Source organism: Eucyclogobius newberryi, unplaced genomic scaffold (assembly GCF_026437365.1).
Source record: "Eucyclogobius newberryi isolate DKJ021-1_F unplaced genomic scaffold, fEucNew1.0.hap1 SCAF_13, whole genome shotgun sequence".
NCBI classification, from domain to species: domain Eukaryota; kingdom Metazoa; phylum Chordata; class Actinopteri; order Gobiiformes; family Gobiidae; genus Eucyclogobius; species Eucyclogobius newberryi.
Genome location: NW_027315757.1, coordinates 38,050,794 through 38,070,864, shown reverse-complemented (window position 1 = coordinate 38,070,864; position 20,071 = coordinate 38,050,794). Strand labels below are relative to the sequence as shown.

The 20,071-nt window shown below is 48.7% G+C and overlaps 1 protein-coding gene across 1 annotated transcript in view; it reads right to left on the bottom strand.

The window, feature by feature from the left end:
• Positions 1-12,114: 12,114 nt before the first annotated feature.
• shank1 (SH3 and multiple ankyrin repeat domains 1) overlaps positions 12,115-20,071 on the bottom strand; it is a 131,897-nt gene continuing 123,940 nt past the window's right edge. Inside the window, exons 22-25 of the mRNA XM_072443885.1 lie at positions 18,435-18,570; positions 14,157-17,520; positions 12,608-13,495; positions 12,115-12,230 (exon numbers count right to left, since the gene is read on the bottom strand). Coding sequence (XP_072299986.1) covers positions 12,143-12,230; positions 12,608-13,495; positions 14,157-17,520; positions 18,435-18,570 — 4,476 coding nt within the window. The 3' untranslated portion in view covers positions 12,115-12,142. The remainder of the gene's footprint in view (positions 12,231-12,607; positions 13,496-14,156; positions 17,521-18,434; positions 18,571-20,071) is intronic.

Here is a 20,071-nt window from a genome sequence, read left to right as displayed (position 1 = left end):
ACCTGGTTTAGTCCTGGTTTAGACCTGGTTTAGACCTGGTTTAGACCTGGTTTAGACCTGGTTTAGTCCTGGTTTAGACCTGGTTTAGTCCTGGTTTAGACCTGGTTTAGACCTGGTTTAGACCTGGTTTAGACCTGGTTTAGTCCTGGTTTAGACCTGGTTTAGTCCTGGTTTAGACCTGGTTTAGACCTGGTTTAGTCCTGGTTTAGACCTGGTTTAGACCTGGTTTAGACCTGGTTTAGTCCTGGTTTAGTCCTGGTTTAGACCTGGTTTAGTCCTGGTTTAGTCCTGGTTTAGACCTGGTTTAGTCCTGGTTTAGTCCTGGTTTAGACCTGGTTTAGTCCTGGTTTAGTCCTGGTTTAGTCCTGGTTTAGACCTGGTTTAGTCCTGGTTTAGACCTGGTTTAGTCCTGGTTTAGACCTGGTTTAGACCTGGTTTAGACCTGGTTTAGACCTGGTTTAGTCCTGGTTTAGACCTGGTTTAGTCCTGGTTTAGACCTGGTTTAGTCCTGGTTTAGTCCTGGTTTAGTCCTGGTTTAGACCTGGTTTAGACCTGGTTTAGTCCTGGTTTAGACCTGGTTTAGTCCTGGTTTAGACCTGGTTTAGTCCTGGTTTAGTCCTGGTTTAGACCTGGTTTAGACCTGGTTTAGACCTGGTTTAGTCCTGGTTTAGACCTGGTTTAGTCCTGGTTTAGACCTGGTTTAGACCTGGTTTAGTCCTGGTTTACACCTGGTTTAGACCTGGTTTAGACCTGGTTTAGACCTGGTTTAGTCCTGGTTTAGACCTGGTTTAGTCCTGGTTTAGTCCTGGTTTAGACCTGGTTTAGTCCTGGTTTAGACCTGGTTTAGACCTGGTTTAGACCTGGTTTAGTCCTGGTTTAGACCTGGTTTAGTCCTGGTTTAGACCTGGTTTAGACCTGGTTTAGACCTGGTTTAGTCCTGGTTTAGACCTGGTTTAGTCCTGGTTTAGACCTGGTTTAGACCTGGTTTAGACCTGGTTTAGACCTGGTTTAGTCCTGGTTTAGACCTGGTTTAGACCTGGTTTAGACCTGGTTTAGACCTGGTTTAGTCCTGGTTTAGTCCTGGTTTAGACCTGGTTTAGTCCTGGTTTAGTCCTGGTTTAGTCCTGGTTTAGTCCTGGTTTAGACCTGGTTTAGTCCTGGTTTAGTCCTGGTTTAGTCCTGGTTTAGACCTGGTTTAGTCCTGGTTTAGTCCTGGTTTAGACCTGGTTTAGTCCTGGTTTAGTCCTGGTTTAGACCTGGTTTAGTCCTGGTTTAGTCCTGGTTTAGACCTGGTTTAGACCTGGTTTAGACCTGGTTTAGACCTGGTTTAGACCTGGTTTAGTCCTGGTTTAGTCCTGGTTTAGACCTGGTTTAGACCTGGTTTAGACCTGGTTTAGACCTGGTTTAGTCCTGGTTTAGACCTGGTTTAGTCCTGGTTTAGACCTGGTTTAGTCCTGGTTTAGTCCTGGTTTAGACCTGGTTTAGACCTGGTTTAGACCTGGTTTAGACCTGGTTTAGACCTGGTTTAGTCCTGGTTTAGTCCTGGTTTAGACCTGGTTTAGACCTGGTTTAGTCCTGGTTTAGTCCTGGTTTAGTCCTGTGTAACCCAGGTGATTTTCTGCTCCTGGACCGTTTCTGCCTCCGTTTTGCCTGCCTGGTCCCTTTGCTTCATTTTTGCCTGCCTGGTCCATCTCTGCCAAACTATCGCTCACGTATCGCGAGATTTGCGGCGCTAAGCTCTTTAAAACATGGCCGCGCGGTTGTTCAGGTGGAGTGTGGGCCTCCAGGTTGTTAAGCGGCTGCAGATGCCTCTGCCTGTGATCTTGTGTTTTGTTTGACTGATATACTTAAAGTGGACCTGGCCAGGTTCCAGAACTGGATGGCGAGCTAAAGAAACCAGAACGAACCGAGAGAGTGCAAACATCTGCCGGTGCGGTAGGAGGCGCTGCAGCCGCTCCCCACACATACATTATATCACACACAATATCCCCTGCTAGTGGATACACTGATTCATACTCTGAAACCCTTGGAAGTTACCCGTGGATTCTATTTTTGTGGACTGAGCTATGCAGCACTGCACTTGGAACTTTGTTAACGCGTTGAACTGATTAAGTTCAGAAATATGGACCATTATTCTAATTGTGCACAACTGTAAATATTGTATATATTTGTCAATCACTGTAAATAACACCACTCAGTGCTACAAGCATTTTGTATGTATGTATGTGTGTATATATATATATATATATATATATATATATATTATATATATATATAATTTGTCCACAGTCCTTTGAGTCGTGTAATTGTACTTTTACCACAAAGTTGAAGTACTCTTTCCAGCAGAACTTTAGCTTCTTTGCTCGATACTTTCTTCATCTTTTATATCATAAATAAGATAAGTTGTTGACTCCAGACTTTCTTTAAACTGTTTATTATAATTCTAACAATTTATTATCTCTTAAAACATTTGAACTTCATATATATTCATGGTTTATCACATTTACTCCTATTTTCTCTACGTTTGTTTTCCTCTTTCATTCTGTTTGAAAAGTTGTGAAATAAAGTTGTTTTTCTCGTTGTTTTTGTCGATATGAAATGAGAAGCTCTTCAATAAATATCATGTACTTTGTGTGAAACATCTGGAAGACACAGATTCAGTAGAACTTTTGAGACTTTGTTTTCATCGTCCTTATCGCCATGACAACCAAACCACCCACTCTGAGCTCAGCAAAACATGAACATGTGACACAAATGTGAAGGAAAAGATGAAACGTGAAAAAGCCCTTGAAGTGTAGTATATATTATATGTATATATATATATATTATATGTATATAACTATATAAATATATATAATTATACAAATATTCCTCCTTAATAAAGAAGCAGAATCACAGTATTTTCTTAAAATGACACAAATGTTCATGTTTAAACAGATAAACATCTGTTTAAACGACATTAATAATTAAATAAATAGTTTTGGGCTGAATATTTGGTGAATCAAATCATTTGTGATGAAATTAAGCTTCAGCAACAACAAAGAGAAAAGATCAAATCTGATGAAAAGAATAAAACATAAAGTGAGACGTTGCAGGTGAAAAGAATGATTATTTGAGACATAAAAATCTGGAGATTTGATTGATTTTGCTGAAACATTCAAACATAAAAGGGTCGCGTCCCTTCGCCTTCGGGTGGGGGACATGTCTCTCACTGTTGTGGCGTCCTACGGCCTGAACAGCAGAGTAGAGTCCTTGGGAGGGGAACTGGACAGTGCACCGACCGGGGACTCCGTTCTACTGGGGGACTTCAACGCCCACGTGGACAATGACAGTGACTCCTGGAGAGGGGCGGAGCCCCGATCTGAACTCGAGCGGTCAGTTACTGGACTTCTGTGCCACGGATTGTCCAGAACGAACACCCTGTTCCAGCACAAGGTCCGTCAGGTCACATGGCACCAGGACACAGGAGGTCAATGATCCACTTTGTTGTCCTGACCTCTGACCTCTGGCCGCGTGTCTTGGACACTCGGGTGAAGAGAGGGGCGGAGCTGTAGAGCACCACCTGGTGGTGAGTTGGATCCTCTGGTGGAGGAGGAAGCCGGTCAGACTTGGCAAACCCAAGTGCATTGTGGGGGTCTGTTGGGAACGTCTTGTGGAGCCCTCTGTCAGTAGGGTCTTCACCTCACACCTCCAGGAGAGCTTCTCCCATGTCCCGGGGGAAGCTGGGGACATTGAGTCTGAGTGGACCATGTTCTCCACCTCCATTGTTGATGCGGCTGCTCGGAGCTGTGGTCACATGGTCCCCGGTGCCTGTCGTGGCGGCAACACCTGAACCCGGTGGTGGACACCAGAAGTAAGGGATGTCGTCAGGCTGAAGAAGGAGGTCTATCAGGCCACTCTGGCTTGTAGGTCTCCTGAGGTCATCGACAGGTATGGCAGGCCAAACGGGCCGCAGCTCGTGCTGTCGCAGAGGCAAAAACCCGGGGCTGGGAGGAGTTTGGGGAGGCCATGGAGGAGGAGCTATGGAGAAGGAGCCATGGAGGAGGAGCCATGGAGGAGGAGCCATGGAGGAGGAGCCATGGAGGAGGACTATCGGTCGGCCCCAAAGAAATTCTGGCAAACCGTCCCGCGCCTCAGGAGAGGAAGCAGTGCTTCACCAACACCGTTTACGGTGCAGGGGGACCTGCTGACCTCGACTGGGGAGGTCGTCGGACGGTGGAAGGACTTTGAGGACCTCCTTAACCCCTCAGTCACGTCTACTGAAGAGGAAGTAGAGACTGAGGACTCAGAGGCTGACTCGTCCATCACCCAAGCTGAAGTCACTGAGGTTGTTCACAAACTCCTCGGTGGCTCCGGGATGAGATCCTGAGGACCTAAAGTCTCTGGATGTTGTAGGACTGTCTCTGACACGTCTCTGCAACAGGGCGTGGCGGTCGGGGACAGTATCTCTGGATTGGCAGACTGGCGTGGTGGTCACACTCCTCAGCCTCCCATAAGGTCTGTTCCAGGTCATGGAGAGGAGAATCTGACCGATAGTCGAACCTCGGATTCAGAGGAGTCCATAAGGACATTGAGGACAATGACCTTGAGGACGATGACCTTGAGGACAATGAGGACGATGACCATAAGGACGAGGACCATAAGGACGAGGACCATAAGGACGATGACCATAAGGACAATGAGGACAATGAGGACGATGAACTTGAGGACAATGACCTTGAGGACAATGACCTTGAGGATGATGACCATGAGGACGATGACCTTGAGGACGATGAGGACAATGACCTTGAGGATGATGAGGACGATGAACTTGAGGACGATGAGGACGATGACCTTGAGGACGATGAGGACGAATAACTTGAGGATGATAGGACGATGACCTTGAGGATGATAAGGACGATGACTTTAAGGACGATGACCATAAGGACGATGACCATAAGGACAATGAGGACGATGACCTTGAGGACGATGAACTTGAGGATGATGACCATAAGGACGATGACCTTGAGGACGATGAGGACGATGACCTTGAGGATCATGAGGACGATGACCATAAGGACAATGACTATAAGGACTATGATCATAAGGACGATGACAATAAGGACAATGACCGCGAGGACGATGACCATAAGGACAATGACCATAAGGACGATGACCTTGAGGACGATGAGGAAGATGACCTTGAGGACGATGAACTTGAGGACGATGAGGACGATGACCTTGAGGACGATGAGGACGAATAACTTGAGGATGATAGGACGATGACCTTGAGGATGATAAGGACGATGACTTTAAGGACGATGACCATAAGGACGATGACCATAAGGACAATGAGGACGATGACCTTGAGGACGATGAACTTGAGGATGATGACCATAAGGACGATGACCTTGAGGACGATGAGGACGATGACCTTGAGGATCATGAGGACGATGACCATAAGGACAATGACTATAAGGACTATGATCATAAGGACGATGACAATAAGGACAATGACCGCGAGGACGATGACCATAAGGACAATGACCATAAGGACGATGACCATAAGGACAATGAGGACGATGACCTTGAGGACGATGAACTTGAGGATGATGACCATAAGGACGATGACCTTGAGGACGATGAGGACGATGACCTTGAGGATCATGAGGACGATGACCATAAGGACAATGACTATAAGGACTATGATCATAAGGACGATGACAATAAGGACAATGACCGCGAGGACGATGACCATAAGGACAATGACCATAAGGACGATGACCTTGAGGACGATGAGGAAGATGACCTTGAGGACGATGAACTTGAGGACGATGAGGACGATGACCTTGAGGATGATGAGGACGATGACCATAAGGACGATGACCATTAGGACAATGAGGACGATAAGGACAATGAGGACGATGAACTTGAGGACAATGACCATAAGGACGATGACCTTGAGGACGATGAGGACGATGACCTTGAGGATGATGAGGACGATGACCATAAGGACAATGACCATAAGGACAATGACCATAAGGACGAGGACCATTAGGACGATGATCGCGAGGACGATGACCATAAGGACGATGACCTTGAGGACGATGAAGACGATGACCATAAGGACAATGACCATAAGGACTATGATCATAAGGACGATGACCATAAGGACCATGACCGTGAGGACAATGACCATAAGGACAATGACCACGAGGACGATGACCATAAGGACAATGACCATAAGGACGATGACCTTGAGGATGATGACCATAAGGACAATGAGGACGATGAGGACGATGACCTTGAGGACGATGACCATAAGGATGATGACCTTGAGGACGATGAGGACGATGACCATAAGGACGATCACCCTAAGGACGATGACCATAAGGACAATGACCATAAGGACGATGACCATAAGGACCATGACCGCGAGGACGATGACCATAAGGACAATGACCATAAGGACGATGACCTTGAGGACAATGACCATAAGGACCATGACCACGAGGACGATGAACTTGAGGACGATGAGGACGATGACCTTGAGGACGATGAGGACGATGAACTTGAGGACGATGAGGACGATGACCTTGAGGATGATGAGGACGATGACCATAAGGACGATGACCATAAGGACAATGAGGACGATAAGGACAATGAGGACGATGAACTTGAGGACGATGACCATAAGGACGATGACCTTGAGGACGATGAGGACGATGACCTTGAGGATGATGAGGACGATGACCATAAGGACAATGACCATAAGGACAATGACCATAAGGACGAGGACCATTAGGACGATGATCGCGAGGACGATGACCATAAGGACGATGACCTTGAGGACGATGAAGACGATGACCATAAGGACAATGACCATAAGGACTATGATCATAAGGACGATGACCATAAGGACCATGACCGTGAGGACAATGACCATAAGGACAATGACCACGAGGACGATGACCATAAGGACAATGACCATAAGGACGATGACCTTGAGGATGATGACCATAAGGACAATGAGGACGATGAGGACGATGACCTTGAGGACGATGACCATAAGGATGATGACCTTGAGGACGATGAGGACGATGACCATAAGGACGATCACCCTAAGGACGATGACCATAAGGACAATGACCATAAGGACGATGACCATAAGGACCATGACCGCGAGGACGATGACCATAAGGACAATGACCATAAGGACGATGACCTTGAGGACAATGACCATAAGGACCATGACCACGAGGACGATGACCATAAGGACAATGACCATAAGGACGATGACCTTGAGGACAATGACCATAAGGACCATGACCACGAGGACGATGAACTTGAGGACGATGAGGACGATGACCTTGAGGACGATGAGGACGATGAACTTGAGGACGATGAGGACGATGACCTTGAGGATGATGAGGACGATGACCATAAGGACGATGACCATAAGGACAATGAGGACAATGAGGACGATAAGGACAATGAGGACGATGAACTTGAGGACGATGACCATAAGGACGATGACCTTGAGGACGATGAGGACGATGACCTTGAGGATGATGAGGACGATGACCATAAGGACAATGACCATAAGGACAATGACCATAAGGACGAGGACCATAAGGACGATGATCGCGAGGACGATGACCATAAGGACGATGACCTTAAGGACGATGAAGACGATGACCATAAGGACAATGACCATAAGGACTATGATCATAAGGACGATGACCATAAGGACCATGACCGTGAGGACAATGTCCATAAGGACAATGACCGCGAGGACGATGACCATAAGGACAATGACCATAAGGACGATGACCTTGAGGACGATGACCATAAGGACAATGAGGACGATGAGGACGATGACCTTGAGGACGATGACCATAAGGATGATGACCTTGAGGACGATGAGGACGATGACTTTGAGGACGATGACCATAAGCACCATGACCTTGAGGACGATGACCATAAGGACAATGAGGACGATGAGGACGATGACCTTGAGGACGATCACCATAAGGACGATGACCATAAGGACGATGAGGACGATGACCTTGAGGACGATGACCATAAGGACCATGACCGTGAGGACGATGACCATAAGGACAATGACCATAAGGACGATGACCATAAGGACAATGACCATAAGGACGATGGCCTTGAGGACAATGACCATAAGGACCATGACCGCGAGGACGATGACCATACGGACAATGACTATAAGGACCATGACCATAAAGACCATGACCGCGAGAACGATAACCATAAGGACCATGACCATAAGGACGATGACCTTGAGGACCATGACCATAAGAACAATGACCATAAGGACGATGACCTTGAGGACGATGACCATAAGGACAATGAGGACGATGACCTTGAGGACGATGACCATAAGGATGATGACCTTGAGGACGATGAGGACGATGACCATAAGGATGATTACCATAAGGACGATAACCATAAGGACGATGACCATAAGGACGATAAGGACGATGACCTTGAGGACGATGACCATAAGGACGATGACCATAAGGACGATAAGGACGATGACCTTGAGGACGATGACCATAAGGACGATGACCATAAGGACAAATATAACATCTTTTTATGAACATCCCATTTCAAAGTTTAAAAAGCGTAAGAACGCGAGCAGTATTAAAACTCCGTGTTCAGTGTTCAGCTTCAGTCCAGAGGGTTTGGGGTTCGATTCTTCTCGTTTCTGGGACGTTTTTAAAGTCTTTTGTGATAAATGGCAGTTTTTGTCTTCGTCCCTTTTCGTCCCAAACGTCCTTTTGGCTTTGATCTTCTACTAAAGAAATAAAGCTCCGTCTGGAGATTTCTTCACATTTATAATGTCCAAAGTCCGTTTGGAAATAACACGTTATATATAATGTCCCATGTCAACACCGCTATTCAAAGTGCCTTTAGTGTCTACGTGTGACCGCATGCTGACTGTCTGACCGTCTGACCCCCTGACCGTCTGACCGCCTGACCCTCTGACCATCTGACCCTCTGACCCTCTGACCGCCTGACTGTCCATGAACATGAATGTTTGTGGATGTGGAGACCTGGGCACTTGTTGTTGCTACACACGTTGTCGTGGTGACCAGTCGTGGTGACCAGTCATAGTGACCAGTCGTGGTGACCAGTCGTGGTGACCAGTCATAGTGACCAGTCGTGGTGACCAGTCGTGGTGACCAGTCGTGGTGACCAGTCGTGGTGACCAGTCGTAGTGACCAGTGGCTCTCGCACACGACTGTTTGAACATAAACTGTATAAACTCATGTTAAACATTTACGCTCTTTAAACGTCTCGTGGTGAAATAAAGTGTGAAATCTAAGACTTTCTAAAATAAATAAATATATCTGATTATTTATCTGAAGTAAATATGTCATAGTTTCTTCTTTTGGAGCGGTTTCTTCTGCTTCACTTAAAGGGAACGTCAGCTTTGATTCTAGAACATCAGGACCAGAATCAGCTCTAGATTGAAAATGAATGACACAAAATGTTTAATACTTTAGTGTGAAGTTTAGTGGCAGAGTGGTTAGCACTCTCTCCTCACAATGAGAAGGTTCAAGATGATTTGTAAAACCTCCAAAGATCCAGACCACGATTTATTATTTATGAAGAAAAATCAGAAATACTTTATTCTTTTTAGGTATTTTCATTAGGGAGTCGCAGAGCCCCGCCCGAAACTGACACTGCGCCGCTATTTGACCCCGTTTTAGCGCCGTTTTAGACCACGCCGGGTTAAGGGTTAGGGTTAGGGTTAGGGTTAAGGTGAGGGTTAGGGTTAGGGTCAGGGTTAAGGTGAGGGTTAGGGTTAGGGTCAGGGTTAGGGTTGAGGTGAGGGTTAGGGTTAAGGTGAGGGTTAGGGTTAGGGTCAGGGTTAGGGTTGAGGTGAGGGTTAGGGTTAAGGTGAGGGTTAGGGTTAGGGTCAGGGTTAAGGTGAGGGTTAGGGTTGAGGTGAGGGTTAGGGTTAGGGTCAGGGTTAAGGTGAGGGTTAGGGTTAGGGTCAGGGTTAAGGTGAGGGTTAGGGTTGAGGTGAGGGTTAGGGTTAAGGTGAGGGTTAGGGTTAGGGTTAGGGTTAGGGTTAGCCATGAGGCTATAATGGGCTATAAGGGAAATGCCGCGGTCCCTGAAACTGTGCGGCAATTTGACCGCGCTGCGGCTCTCCAGCCACGGCCTTTTCATTTAATGTTGCCACTTTTGGTTATAAAGGTTTAGGTGCATCTGACCCGTCCTTCAATGCCACTGGGGCCCACCTGGGGGGCCCTGTCTGGGGGCCCCGTCTGAGGACGCTGTGCTCGGGGATGGAGCTGTGACCTTCTTGTTGTGAGGCGAGAGTGTTAGCCACTCTGCCACTCTGCCGTCTGAGAACATTTACAATCATCAAAAGACGATGATTCTCTTTTATAATTGATTAATCGTTGCAGCTCGTCGTTGGTTCAAATGTAAAAAAGACTTTTCCCAACAATAATCCACTTTTAACATTTTGAACAATCATTTAAGTTCAAACAAACCTTTCCCTTTGTTTGAACAGGTTCTTTTGTTCAGAGCAGAATAAATGTGTGGTGCCTGGACCACAGCGCCACCTACAGTCGCCTCTTCATGGCAGTATCCTGGGTGTGTGAGAGTAAAAAGACCCCTCGTCCCAGTTTATTGTCAGATATGAAAAACACACTGCTCTGACAAAAGAACCTTTCAAAGTAAAACAGACCAAATGAACCTCATAAGCATTATTATATTATTATATTATCTTATTATATATATTGACCTTTTGGATATTGGCACTGATTGTATAGATTGTGTACATATAATACATTTCTTTTATACTCATTTATACTCATAATAGAACTTTTCAGCCCACAATAAAACACAATAATATCTTATATTTGGATCAACTCTTCAAATACTTCCTGTATATTGGCTCAAGTTCAAATACTTCCTGTATATTGGCTCAAGTTCAAATACTTCCTGTATATTGGCTCAAGTTCAAATACTTCCTGTATATTGGCTCAAGTTCAAATACTTCCTGTATATTGGCTCAAGTTCAAATACTTCCTGTATATTGGCTCACGTGGCAGTGTTTTGGGGTCTAACAGTGCTCTGGGGTCTAGAAACAGTGAAATACCAGATCAAAAGTAGGATTTTTACTGCATCACGAGGTTAATCTCCGTGGCATTAACTAACTCGCCTTCTAACTAACCACTACGCCTCCACAAAGCCTAATACAACTCATGTACACAGAGTATCTCTCTCTGTACTTTAACTACTGCACAAACCTCCTTTCTTCATGTTGTCAGTACACAAATATCTGCTCTTTATAGTTTGTTTAAAAGTAGCATCCTAAATAAACACGGATATAAATAAATGATGATATATATCTTATGTGCTAAATGTATATTTCCAGTTGAACTTAAAGAGACGTGGACGTCAGTAAATCAGAACGTGTTTTTGAGAAGTGTTGACTCGTTTAGACTTCAGCGGCAGAAGAATTACACAATGTTACTGAAGTAAAAGTACAGATACAGAAGCCAGAAAAATACTCAAACAAAAGTACAAGGTAAAAACTACACTTAAGTATTTCACGTATTTCAGATTTGGAAAACTAAAGCGTGAAATGTTGAGACCTTGATAAATAATTGCTCTAATGTTTCCAGAAGTGACTGAATAGATTTCTTTATTTAAAATAAACCCCTCAAGTCTCAAGTTTAAAAAAGTACAGATACCTGCTCTCAAATGTACTGCATTCAAGTACATTTACTTTTGTACTTTGTTACTTCCCACCACTGGAAACGCCCCTGCTGGTGGAGCCTGGTTTTGCGTCTTAAACACGTCATCATGTCAACACTGCTCAAATCACGTTTCAAACCCTTTTGGTTGACATAGATATTGCTCGTTAAGTTGCCGGATGTTTCCATGGAAACCGTGTGCTGAGAAGACTTGAACTCCTCCTAAACGCATCATCAGCCGTTGTGTTTCCCTCATTTCTCTTCGGGACGTCCCAAAGCTGCTCCTCCTGATGGAGCCGCAGCAGTTGGATCTTGGGTCATTGATTCCGAGCCGTGTCGTTTCTATTCTCTGCTTCTCTCGGGTTGGTGGTGGTGGTGGTGGTGGTTTTTTTGGGTCGTTGCAGATTTGCTCAGCTTCTACTTCCGTCGTCTCTCCTCATGTCGCCCTGTCCTTCCCGCGGAGACAGCATGGAGATGGGGAACGGGCTGCTCGAGAGCCTGGGGACACGAGCAGAAGGGCCGCAGCATAAGGACATGAAATGCTAATGATGGGCTTTTCTGCTGTATTTTGGGGACTTCTGCTGCGACTGAGCCTTTATAAAGGGCAGAGTCAGACTTTCAAACTCTTTTCATCTTATTCTGCATCGCCCACTTCTGCTGCTACTCACCCGCACTTCTGGACCTCACTGACCCCAACATCTGTGGACTTTAAGACTGGGACTCAGGGGATTCTGGGACTTTTTGCCTAAAATCCCCGTGAACATTGTTTAATCGGCGTCTTTATTTCACCGTCGCCCGTCGTGGAAACTGCTTTTTGTGATTTTGGGCGTCACAAAAATAGATTGAATTTGAAGCATCAAAGTTCTGGAACCCACCTGTCTATGACCGTCCTCAGAGCCCTCTCAATGTTCATGCGGTGTCCCACCCGAGTCACGCCCAGGTCCAGGTAGTCGTCCTTGGTGAGAGAGGGCAGGTGCGTCCCGTCTATTTCATTGTCCAAAAACCTCTCCCTGTGCTCCCCCAAGTTCAGGTACGCCAGCCAGTCCGCCACATCGTACTTGTTCCAATACGGAAGGGGCTTGGATGCGAACGGCTTTGTGGGCGGCGGGGGCGGCAGGTGCGGGTAACTCAGGCAGGGCGGCGGCGGGATGGGGTGCAACGGCGGAGAAGACGTCCCCGAGAGGAAATGTGTTGGCGATAGCGACCGGGAGACGACTAAAGTGGAGTTTGGAGGGGGAGGAGCACCAGACGGGGCAAATAAAGGAGGGGACGGCGAGAAATACGGGTCGCCAAGAGGATTCCCAGGGGACGGCGGTGTGATCGACCCACGCAAGTCATAGATGGCGCTGTAGAGAGGAGACGTAGGGAGTAAAGGTAAAGAGGAAGGGCGTGGAGGGGCGAGTTTAGGCCGCTCGGTTGGTGATATGAGCGGGCTTGGAGCACGTCTGCGCGCTATGTGGGACTCCGCCTTTCTAGACTCTCGACTGGGTATAAACTGGAACTCGAGAGCTTTGGAGCGGTAGATGGGCCGGTGTTTGGGGGAGGTGGGGTAAGGGGCGTAGCCTGTGGGGGAAAGAGGCGAGTGGGAGCGCGGCGGCTGCGACTGGACCTGGGGCTGAGGGGAAGGAGCGCGGCCCCAGTTTGGATACTGAGAGGCCGGAGTGGGCGATGGCGAAAGAGACGGCTGGGATAGAGAGATGGGGGAGGGAGAGAGGGAGCGCACCGATGGAGGGCTTAACGCAGAGGCGGAGTCCTCGGAAAACCTGGAAAGAAGGAATGCACGGTATATTATCAATTAGGAATGTTCGTAAGTATCCGTTATTTCAGTTGAAGAACAGCAGGAGAGGCCTCAACACACCACAGGACAATCTTACATCTGAGAAAGAATATCTGGTTCATATCTCACGCTTCCTTTGTCATAGACACATTTTTAAGCCTGAGGCCCTTCCATCTGGAGCGGGCAGTGGAAGCGTTTTACCCATCTGCCCCATCTTTAGCCGCTACATTATTTAAAAAAGAATTTAGTTTGGTAAGATCAGAAGTACCAAAGGTACTGAAGGAGACTATCAGTAACACAAAGAGTTAGAATATGAATCATTATTAAAGGTGCTGCATTTATCCATTAACAGGTGTTTTTATTGCTCATATATACCTTGAAACATGCATGAAAATCTAACCTGTAACTTTTCTATCAACTATTTGTGATTAGACTTTCTATTAATTACCAAAAGTCCAAACTTCAGGCCTTTTTAATCCGTTAACGCGACTTTAAACGAGCTGCAGCGCTGACTCCACTGGTCTGTGCGGTCACTCATTATGGCTCATATATTCTTTACCAAACAAAAGTATCCTCAAAGGTGCATTTATATTTGTAGTGTTCAGTGTTTAGTGGTTGAACCTTATTAGCGCTGCTTGATGAAGTACCTGTGCCTGCTCAGGGCGCGCTGGCTGCTCCAGCTCTCTTTGCTCCTGTGCTGCAGTTCGTTGATGATACTGGGCTTCATACTCGACGTTGGCTGATAGACTTTCTTCCCCTCGAGGAGTGCCGCCGACTCTGCACTCTGCGTTTCTCCCCAAAGAGGTTTCATTTCGGGGGTACGCGGCCTCTCGTAGTAGGGCGACGCCGGACGTCCCAAATTCTGCATGTCCCGTACGGTGTAGCTCTCCTGCCCGCTGTCTTCTTCCACCCCTCCTTCCTCTATGTCCTCGTCGTCTTGCTCGTCCCGTCTGCGGTGAAAAGATGCAGGGGCGGTGCTGGTTTGTCGGTGCAAATCCCCAGCACGACCGCCGTCCCTGAATCTGTTCGTTTTGGGATACGTTGACGCCGCGGCCGCTGTGGCGTTTTGCATCTCGAAACTTTGTCCGTCCAAGTAGCTCATATACGATTCCAAAAAGTCTCCTGCTCTGTCCGACTCGGTGGAGCTCACCCTGCTGCTACTGCCCGTCAACCTCCCGCCATTCAAACCTCTTCTTCCACTCAAACCCAAAATTCTATCCAAATGGTGGTCGCTACTGCTACGACTATCAAGTTCCTCAATCCCCGAATCGACAACTGTCTCTTGGGACTCTCCCTTTTTAGCAGTGGTGGCGGGCCGGTATTGCTCCCCAGCTCTTCGTCCCGATATGACCGTGGTTGTGTGAGCGGTTCGCTCGTGGTACAGCTGCGTGGAGGTGCTTATGGTGGAAGACGTGGAGGAAGTAGTAGATGTGCAGGTCGCGGTCGTTGCCTGGGAAGCTGTGCCCCGGATCTGAGCTGAGGCGGAGGTTGCTTGGGCATGTGCTGGAGGCCCCCTGTAAGCTGGGGGAGGAGCCACCGAATGTTGAGGCGGAGTCGGAGAGGATGAGCGGGCAGGAGCATGGCTGCTGTTGTAAAGATGGTGATGGGACATTGAAAAAGGGCGATGGTACGAGCCGGGCGGGGGGGACACAGATGGTTGCGGCTGCGCTCCAACTGAAGTGGGCTGTAGTGTGGAAGGCGAGGCGGGCGGAGCAGGGTTGGGTGAAACTTGGGACGGAGATGGAACAGACTGCGTGAGATTTGCTACTTCGCTATCGTACGACGTAAGGCTGGACGCCGTGGAATCGCCTGCTTGCGGAGAGGGCAACGGCGCCGGGAAAACTGTCCCGAATTGTTCCTTGTGTTGGGAGGCGGGCGGGGCTGGTGGTGGGGGCGGCGGAGGTGGTGGCGGAGGGACTTCTTGTTGATGTTGTCGTGCCGCCATATTCCGCTGCATGCCACCTTGAGCATACCTCGCCATTGCACTGCCTAAACCTCTGTCAAAGCTATTGGCGAACTCTATCGGCGGTGGAAGGGGGTCGGCGTACACAAATTCATCGTCAGCGTCTACGGAGGGGGCGGGTGGGGGTAGAACCATGATCCCCGACCCGCCTGTTGTGTTGGTCTGTTGCTGAGTGCTGGGAGGAGATGTATAAGGATCTGATTGACTTTCCATTCTGAGAAACGAGGGTCTTTGAGAGGATTGCTGTCCCGTCGCACTGTCCGTTTGTTCTGTTCTGCGCATATAATTATCCTTGTCTCGTTCCCTTGATGCTTCTCGTTCTCTTGACCTATCTCTCGGTTGATACCCTTGAGCTTGATAGTGGTGTGTGTGGACTGTTTTATCCTCTGAAAATCTAACTCTTAGCCCTTCTCTTGCCCCTCCCGCCTCCCTATCTCTCTCCCCAGCATCATCTCCCCACATTCCCCTAAGGATTCGGGGTGAAGGGGGGCGACCGACTGTTGGGGTTGTGGCAGCTACAGACGAAGACGTAACTAAATAGGAGGAGCTTGAAGACTGGGTGGTGGAAGACACAGGTTGAGACGAGACGCTAGAAGTTGGGAACACATTAGACATTTGTCGGGTAAAATGATGCTCGGGTCTCCGTCTTATTCTGGAATCGTCCCGCAACGCTCGCTCTCGCGCCGCTAGGGCAAGGCCAAGAGGTGAAGTAGGGTCTAGCGCTTTTCCTGTGAGCGGGTGGATAAAGGTGGTGGACATATTTGGAGAGGGTTGCCTACCTGCTGTCGTGTACAAATCAGTTGGGACCGATTTTGGTTGATAGTCCGAACCAGAAGAGGAGTACTCAGGGAGTCCGAAAGCGGGGGGCATACTGCGAGTGTGGTGAATGAAAGTGTCCCCAGAAAACATACCCTCGTCTATAGACTTGGAAGGGCGTAGTCGTGTTGAAGAGCTGTCCTGCTGCGAACTAAGATGCGATTGTGAATGCTGAGTCCTTGAACCAGCACCCAAATGATCACTGACACCACCCACGAGTCCGTCTTCTTCTGCGGACATAAACAAAGAAGCATTCTTTCTCCTCACTTCGTGTAACCGTTCCCTGTCTCTCCGTGCGGCGCCTACGATGGCTGCACCGAACTGGCTCGTATAGTCCAAATCTTCCTGCGCTCGCATGGAAGGAGGCGGAGGAGCCGGGACGGAAGGCGGGGCCGGTGGTTGCGGGGCCGGGGTAGACGGAGGATGAGGCGTTTTGGATTCGTCCAATTCTCCAGGACCGGGGACATCTGCTTCTACGCTGCTACCTTGGCTGCTCCGCCCGCTGCTGCTCGTCGAAGGCGCTTTGACAATGATTGTCGGGATTGGGATTGAGCTTTTCTCCAGTGAACCTTTGTTCGCTAGCGCCGCCTGCCCCGCTCTCAAGTCCTCCACCTTGGACTGTTTCACCAGAGGGCCTTTACCTCTCCTGGCCTGTCCTTTGGGCCCGCCTGCTCCCACGCCGCTCCGGTCTGCCCGCTGGGGTTGACCCTGGGCAGTCTGCTGTTGCTGGGGCATCACCGCGGCGATGCTGGACGGCGGGATGGCAGCGGCGCTATAGCCTCGCCGTAGAACAGCCGCTTTCGCCGCTGCCCCCGCCCCCATCCCGGCACCACCAGTTTCCCCAGGGTACGCAACCTTTCGCGAGGCAGCCCGGCTCTGGACGGCGTGGGCGGCGGCGGCGGCATGAGCGGCGTGTGCATAAGCGGCGCTATGATCCACGGCTCCTCCTCCTCCTCCGCCCGCTCTCTCCCGGCCCCCATGAGCGAAGTGCACGGGCTGCTGCGAGTACGACTGGTAGTGTGTGGAGGTGGCAGAGGCCTGGGACATGGACACGGAGGGCTGCTGCGACGACTTGGCCCTCCACCCTAAAGGCGGGGCGGAGGAGAAGGGGGGCTCCGGCGGCGCGGTGGTCGGCGGCGGCGGGATGTCGTCTGGGCCCGGCACGGACAGACTGCGGACGAACTTCATGGCCGGAGGGTGAAGGAACTGCTTGACTTCCTCCTCAGACGTCCCTGTGGTGCAACGGTCACAAGCAGAACATGCAAATCAGTCCAAAAGCAAAAGCAACAGAAACGGAAACTGAACGTGGAACGAAACGAACCACAGCAAAAGTTTGAATTTGGAAACTAAAATCTAAACTAAACTAAAGGAGGAATGAGGAATGCACCGTTATCTTATTGTGCCGAGACTGAACAATGTAATGGACTTTGGTCACTTCAATGATCGTTGTAATTTAAAGCTCATGAGTTTATTTTAGAGTTTATTTGTTGTTTTGTTGTTGTCATAGATTTAGGGTCTGATCATTGTACGGGACAATCACTGTTCATAAAAGTGAGATTGTCTGTCTCCATCGGACGCCGAGTCTGTCCAAAAACAAACTTAGAAAGCGGTTTGTGTAAAAGTATCTGCATCTGGGGAAAACACATCACGATCTGTTTGACTCTTAAACAAACAAACGCTTTGACAAACAGAAACATTGGACTTTTGGACAGACGAGCGGACGACAAAAGGTCAGCGCTGCAAAACGTCCTCACGACTCAAAGACCTGAATTCAGAAATACAATTTGAATTATTGTTACATCTTGAGCTGAACGTTCAAACTCTTTCAATTCTAAGATCCACTTTAGACACGTCCAACGTCCAGCTTTGTCCAGCTTTGTCCAGCTTTGTCCAGCTTTGTCCAGCTTTGTCCAGCTTTGTCCAGCTTTGTCCAGCTTTGTCCAGCTTTGTCCCGTCGATACTAGTTTGAGTATTTATAGATTACTATCTCACTTTGATACTTTAAAACCCCAGTGACGTCGACAGAGTCCAATCTGAGACACGTGTGAACTTAAATATACAAATATAGATATAAATATATAAATATTCTGAATCCAGGTTCTTTGGACAGGTGGAGTTCTGCAGCGCCGTAGAACAGACGTCTCACCCATCGACTTCTGCCGCAGCATACCGTGTGGAGGGGCGTGGCCAGAGGCGTGGCCAGAGGAGAACTGACCGCGGTCGTAGCCCAAGCCCAACCCCGATGACATCACCCCCATCCCGGACTGGTCCCCGAAGCCCTGCTGGACATCACAAGCAGAACAACACACGTCAGGAGCACACGCAGAACAACGCACGCAGAACAACACACGCAGAACAACACACGTCAGGAGCACACGCAGAACAACACACACAGAACAACACACGCAGAACAACACACGCAGAACAACACACGCAGAACAACACACACAGAACAACACACGCAGAACAACACACGTCAGGAGCACACGCAGAACAACGCACGCAGAACAACACACGCAGAACAACACACGCAGAACAACACACGTCAGGAGCACACGCAGAACAACACACACAGAACAACACACGCAGAACAACACACGCAGAACAACACACGCAGAACAACACACACAGAACAACACACGCAGAACAACACACGTCAGGAGCACACGCAGAACAACGCACGCAGAACAACACACGCAGAACAACACACGCAGAACAACACACGCAGAACAACACACGCAGAACAACGCACGCAGAACAACACACACAGAACAACACACGCAGAACAACACACACAGAACAACACACGCAGAACAACGCACGCAGAACAACACACGCAGAACAACGCACGCAGAACAACACACGCAGAACAACACACGCAGAACAACACACGTCAGGAGCACACGCAGAACAACACACACAGAACAACACACGCAGAACAACACACGCAGAACAACACACGCAGAACAACACACGCAGAACAACACACGTCAGGAGCACACGCAGAACAACACACACAGAACAACACACGCAGAACAACACACACAGAACAACACACGCAGAACAACACACGCAGAACAACACACACAGAACAACACACGCAGAACAACGCACGCAGAACAACACACGCAGAAAAACACACGTCAGGAGCACACGCAGAACAACGCACGCAGAACAACACACGCAGAACAACACACGCAGAACAACACACGTCAGGAGCACACGCTGAACAACGCACGCAGAACAACACACGTCAGGAGCACACGCAGAACAACGCACGCAGAACAACACACGCAGAACAACGCACGCAGAACAACACACGTCAGGAGCACACGCAGAACAACGCACGCAGAACAACACACGCAGAACAACACACGTCAGGAGCACACGCAGAACAACGCACGCAGAACAACACACGCAGAACAACACACGTCAGGAGCACACGCAGAACAACGCACGCAGAACAACGCACGCAGAACAACACACGTCAGGAGCACACGCAGAACAACGCACGCAGAACAACACACGCAGAACAACACACGCAGAACAACGCACACAGAACAACACACGCAGAACAACACACGCAGAACAACACACGCAGAACAACACACGCAGAACAACGCACGCAGAACAACACACGCAGAACAACGCACGTCAGGAGCACACGCAGAACAACGCACGCAGAACAACACACGCAGAACAACACACACAGAACAACACACGCAGAACAACGCACGCAGAACAACACACACAGAACAACACACGCAGAACAACGCACGCAGA